At 37.0% G+C, this 6323-nt stretch overlaps 1 protein-coding gene across 1 annotated transcript; it reads left to right on the top strand.

Moving 5' to 3' along the window:
- Window positions 1-1024: 1024 nt before the first annotated feature.
- Window positions 1025-1540, top strand: LOC147509689 (uncharacterized). Its single transcript, XM_086597885.1, has one exon. It carries the CDS (start codon window positions 1025-1027, stop codon window positions 1538-1540), a length of 516 nt encoding a protein of 171 aa, XP_086454011.1.
- The last annotated feature ends 4783 nt before the right edge of the window (window positions 1541-6323 follow it).

Raw genomic sequence — 6323 nt, 5'->3', positions numbered from 1 at the left:
TTTCTATCTATCAAGGAACAACTTATCTAGATTCGTTGTTATGTAAATCGTTTTCTTCAAGTCTGAAAGGGAAAGCCTTGAAAAGGTTTTGCTTTCTGCAAGAGGGATCAATATCATGCTTCAGGGAGATCAAGGAAAAGTTTATGACGAATTATGGTCATCAGCGAGTAAAGCCGAAGCAAGTATCAGTTTTGTTTAAACTCAAGCAAGGAAAGAAGGAATCTTTAAAAACCTTCTTGTAGCGTTTCAAGGCAGAAGTGCAACTGGTAGAACATTTAGATGAATCAGAAATGACAGCGGTGATGGCATTTCAAACAAGGCTTATTCTAGGTTCAGATATGCACAAATATATGCTTCGAAAAGATATTAAAACTTTGAGAGAGTTGTATGACAAAATTGAGAAAGATGTGCAAATTGAAGAAGGTATTCTAGTAACATCGGTTCAACCAGTGTTGTAGGTATATGAATCAAGTAAGTCTACCAAGGAGGAGAGCTATGGTAAGTCGGATAAGAGGAAATCGGCTGAGTCTTATCTAAAATCAAAAAATTAACCGCCATAGAAAAAGAAGTTTGAGAGATCTCTGAAAGAGGAATTAGATCCAAGCAATTACATAGATATTAATACTACTGTGGAGGATATTTTAAGAAGGGTGGAGAAAGAACCTTATTTCCAACATCCGATGGAAAAGCTTCGGGAGATAGTAGATAAACCATTCTGTAACTTCCATAAAGTCAAGAATCATGAGACAAACAAGTGTCTGTAGTTGATTAGAGAAGTGGATAGATTAATAAGGGATGGAAAGCTTAGGGAGTTCAGAGTTGATACTAGGCCTACAGTGATAGCTATGGTGAATGATATGCCCCTAGGGTAATCAACATGATATACAAAGGGGTCATCCCATAGAAAAAGATTATAAGGGACAAGATTTGGAAGATATCGACAGTCAAAGAGGTACTAGAAGTAAATATCGAGCCGATGCTAGTGAGCCCTACACTAGTATCGGCAAGCATACCTGGAGCAATTATGTTTGTACCTGATGATCTATCCAAGGTAATGTTACCTCATGATAACGTTTTGTTAATTACTTTGAGGATATCTAGATATGATGTACAAAAGGTGTTGGTCGATTGTGGAAGTTCGGTGAACATTCTTTTTTGGAAAGCTTTCACGGGTATCAAATTTGATGAGTCGCATATGAAAGAACCACAATTTAATCTGTTTGGTTTCAATGGAAGCTCCACTACGGCAGCTGGAGAAATTAAATTACCAGTGAGAGCTGGTCCGCAGACGATTATGACTAAATTTATAGTCATCAAGCATCATTCAGATTATGATGCTATCTTGGGAAGAAAGTGGATACATGCTATGAGAGCAGTTCCAAGTACTTTTTACCAAGTTATCAGATTTCCATCGGCTTATGAGTTACATGAGATAAGAGGTGATCAGTCAGAATCCAAAAAATATAACTTTGTTACTGTCAAAGGTATGATGAAAGAGAAAAAAAAAGATACTGGGGACGTCTCGGAGAGCACCAGCTAGCAATTAACAGAATCTTCATCTCCAAAATCTGATACAAGTAAACATCAAAAGGGTTTTAGGTTCACCTTAGAGATGAAGACAGAATTGGAAATGGTTCCAAGCAAAACAATTGAAGAAGTACAAAAAGTGAATATCGGACAGGACAATGAAAGTTGTTTCACTTTCATTATCACATAGATGAGTTCAAAAATCAATCAATATTTGATAGAGTTCTTGAAGACAAATAAAGATGTGTTTGTTTGGTCGATGGCCGATCTTTCTGGTATCGATCCTCTTATATGTTCTCATAAGCTCAATATGAGAGAAGGAGCACTTCCAGTATATCAGAAACATAGGAGGGTCAGGTAGATATAAAAAAATGCAGTGCAAGAAGAGATTCATAAAATGCTAAAGAATGGAATCATCAGGGAGATCAATAATTCAGAATGGGTAGCGAATATTGTTGTTGTACCAAAGAAGAATGGCAAGGTTATAGTATGCGGGGATTTCACCGATGTTAATAAGGGATGTCCCAAGGATTACTATCCGATGCCAAGAATTGATGAATTGGTCGATCGGACAACTGGGTTCGAGTTGTTGAGCTTTTACAATGGCTATTCGGGATATTTTCAAATTATAATGGCAGTACTAGACCAACTAAAAACAACATTTGTTATAGAAGGAGGTCTTTATTGCTTCATCAGAATGCCATTCGATTTAAAAAATATAGGAGCAACGTATCAGAGGTTGGTGGAGAAAATGTTTAGAAATTGGATCAAACATATTGTCAAAGTATATATCGATGACATGGTGATACAGTCTAAGAAAGCAGATGATCATGTGGAAGACCTTTATACGATGTTCCAAATATTCAGACAATTCAACATGAAACTCAACCCAGAGAAGTGTAGGAACCGTTATTTCAAAATGAATATTTCTACAAACCGTGAAAACCACACGCAGCGGAATTAATGGTTCTCACGATTTTGGATAGGAAAACATACCTTCCAGATCAGCTTCTTGATATCTCTGATTTTCCAATAGCTATGAAATCAACAATCAACCTCTTGATCTTATGTTGTATTCCTTTTAATAGATTGGACGTTGTGTGGGCAACGATCTACTAACCCCCTTCTCTCTCACAAAGCTAGAACCGATTTTGGATCTATCTTTCCTTAACTTGCCTCTCTTTTCAATCCAGAAGAATAGTAAAAAATGGCCAGGAGAGAAGGGATTATATTTATAGGCTACAACAAGGACCATGAGGAGAAATTAGGGTTGGGCCTCCTGATGGGCTTGGGTTTCCCATGTTCGCCTAGAACACACGGCCCAAGTCCGTCAACAAATGGCTTATTCCACTAAAGGCCATTGTTGCACTACCGCCCTAATCCCAAATTACGTGTCAGCGTTTATGGGCTCCATATTATATGCTCGTTGATCTCCCCATGTTTAAGATATCGAATGTCTGTTGATTAAGTCAAGTTACTAACAACAACATCAATCAACTTCTTATGTCCTTGAGTAGTACCACTCAACCTCATTGTCATGTCGGATCAAATCCACCTGCAGGATTTACATGACAATCCTTATGAGCTCCTCAAGGGGACATCATCAGCCCGACTTCTTGCGGGACCGCGTTCCTTCTATAATCAACAGCACACCTTACATACAATGTCATTACCCAATCCATCAAGTTTGTTGATTCACAAATGAATCTCACTCATTGATGATTTAAAGCAATGTACAATGTATGTAAGTGCCCGTTATTATATCCGGATTAAGAGGACAAGTATCTATAATAACAGAGGCGTTTGTTTTCTTATATAGTCAGTATAAAGAGAAACAACCTCACTTGGTCCTGTTCAATACACACAAAGTGTACTAGTGTAATCCTATAGTCAAGATAGACTAATACCAGATTATACTGCAATCGTACCAATAGTTTGTCTAAATCCATCTAGGTTGTGAACGATTACTTATACTTTATAAGTTACTGATGATATGATCTTCTGCGTGTCCACACCATATCATCTACAACAGAAAATATTAAACACATGTATATAACTAATATGTATAACATTTTCCCATATGATTCTCATTCAAAAATAAAGAATTAGAGTTAATACAAAAGTAATGCTTTTAGTATATAACACTATCAAGAAGTACATATTTGGAGTAAGTTCAGGGAAAATTCCTGGGATATATAGTCACAAAGAGAGGTATCGATGCTAATCCAGATCATATTTGAGCTTTTCAGCAAATGCCTTCTCTGACTACCAGGAAGTGATAAGAGCCCAAAACTGTAGTTAATGCTGATTACGTGCTTTTATGTATTTCAGGTATTGAAGTAAATTATGTGCAGAAATATGACACTTTGGTGAGATAAAAGAGCAAGGGTTGGTTGCTAAGAAGTTCTATGATTAAAGGCCAAGATTCAAAGAGAAAAAGCCATTGTAAAGCCCGGTCAAAAGCTGAAAAGTCAAAGTCAACGCAGGCAGAAACAACACACAAAAGTCAGTGGAACTTCCGAAGACCGTATCTTTGGACTCAGGCCTCGGAATTAGGCGTACCTTATGTCAAAACGACCGGCTCGGAAAGAGCTTTCCAATGGTTTAAACTTTGACCTAATAACAGGAGCAAAAGTGGATGAAAAGTTTGTTGAAGTCAAAGCTAGCTGAAAAAGGCCCTGTAGACTGAAGAAATTGGGCTTTGGGCTCGATTTTCCGACCCAAAACATGGATCGTCAGCCCATGCACGAAAATATGGATCTTGGTCTCCTCCATTTCCACATACAAGACTTAGCTCTTAAGTATCAATTAGCTTTGGATAGAAAGTAGCCATTAGAGCATAGTTTCTAGATCTAGTTTTGAGAATTTTAATTAGTTAATTAATTAGTTTTCATACCTTGTTTTAATTTAGTTTATTAAATCATTGTTATTCTTTCATTAGATTAATAAAAATAGTTAGTTCTTGATAATTTCGATTTTGTTATTTAAAATTGCTTAGATCTAATTTTGATTCTTGTTTGTTATTCATTTCTTAGTTGTTTAATTTCTAATTGAACTCTTGAGTAGATTGATATAGTAAAGTTATAATCTTTATATTATGTCTTATTCAATTTCATATGGAAATGATAGTTTAATGAATCAAGGCTAAACCTCTATTAGAGGAGTTTGATGAAGCCTTGATAAAAACTTGATTGTGTAGTGTAGAATCGTTGTAAGAGTCTATTCCACTTTAGAAGGTTGTTGATTCACCATGAGAATGAGTTGGACTTCCTCACATGCTAGTTATTATTTGGTAGAGATTGCCATGATTGATTAGGGATTAGAACGACCAATTCTTATCGGAAGAACGTAAGAATTGGATTACAACAATCTATGCTAGTTTATTAAGTTGGATTCAAGGTGTATTCAATCCCCCATAATTCTTTATCTATATTCAAACCTTAGTATTCCGTAGCACTTCGTAGTTGAATCATTATAATTAGTATCTTGTTATTTGAATTCACATCGTAGTATAATTCCCTTCGTAAAACTCTCATTGACTTTGGTAGGATTGATAGTCGTAGAAAACATCGAATACTAAAAAACTAGGAGTGGAACGAATCTTTTACTCTACTCTATTACGATAAATTCGAGAGTAGAAATCTTTGATAAACACTGTCTTCATATAAGTTTTAGTTTTACTTGCATTTGAATTTTATTATTTATTCGTGAGTAGAATTATCCAAATTTTATCGTTTATCAATTGGTGCCGCTGCCATCTTAGTTCAATTTAGTATTGTTTTCTTTAGAATTGTTAGTCTTCCAAAGTCCCAAAACCCACCCACCCTTGTTTGATTCTAACTGTGGTTGTCCATTTCAGCAGTGAAATTTTTCCTCGTAGAATTACACGGAGCGCGACCCGCACCCTAGGCAGCCTAAATTGGAGCGCCACCCGTGCCCAAACGCCTGGAACTCCAGTTTTTAGCTGAGCGCGACCCTCGCCTTGCGAAAGCAAAACTCGAGCGCCCTTCGCGTTGAAGCACCTAGACCTTGAGTTTTTCCCTGAATGTGACCCGCGCCCTACCAAGGCTAAGTTCGAGCTACCGACCACATGTCGCTGGAACTCCGGCTTGACTGAAATAGCGACTGCTACTGCTAAACTGCCTGATTTCCACAGGTTTGTTTCAAACTTCCATTTCTTCAAAAAATTTAGTTTTCTAACTTGTTATATACACTGAACACGCGTATACAAGACGCTTTCATAAGCAAAGCAAGGAGGCATTCATGTACTCTTTTCTTCAAACACCTAGCATCTCCTGTTAGAGATTCATACTAGCATATCAGGACTGTTTAGAGTGTTGTTGTGTTTCGTTAAGATTGGTCTTAGCCTTGTATGAGCTTAAGGTCAAGCCGAAGAAAAACGCCTAACATAATCAACCGACAACTTCAACAAACATGCCTTTCTAGTATACCACTCACTACACCTCTAGCTAATATACCACACACCACTTGAAATAATGGCTGAAGAAAGAGAGTCTCCTCTCTCTGACTTTTACAAAGCCTTGAACGATAGCCCTAAATCATGCATCGTTCTATCAAACCAAGTGGGGGATTTCCGAATCCCCCCAAATATATTTAATTTGTTACCCGTTTTTCATGGGTTAGACCATGAAAAGCCTTATCAGCACATGCGTAGGATTGACCAAGTCCTTACTACATGATAACTGTTAAATGAATAGTCTACCTACGAAATGAACGATGAATTCAAAACGTAAGTAAACTAAAACTAGACTTAATAGTCTCAATTATCAAAGCTT

This window comes from Coptis chinensis, chromosome 3, assembly GCF_015680905.1.
Source record: "Coptis chinensis isolate HL-2020 chromosome 3, ASM1568090v1, whole genome shotgun sequence".
Lineage (NCBI taxonomy): Eukaryota > Viridiplantae > Streptophyta > Magnoliopsida > Ranunculales > Ranunculaceae > Coptis > Coptis chinensis.
This window is presented reverse-complemented; position numbering and strand designations above follow the sequence as displayed.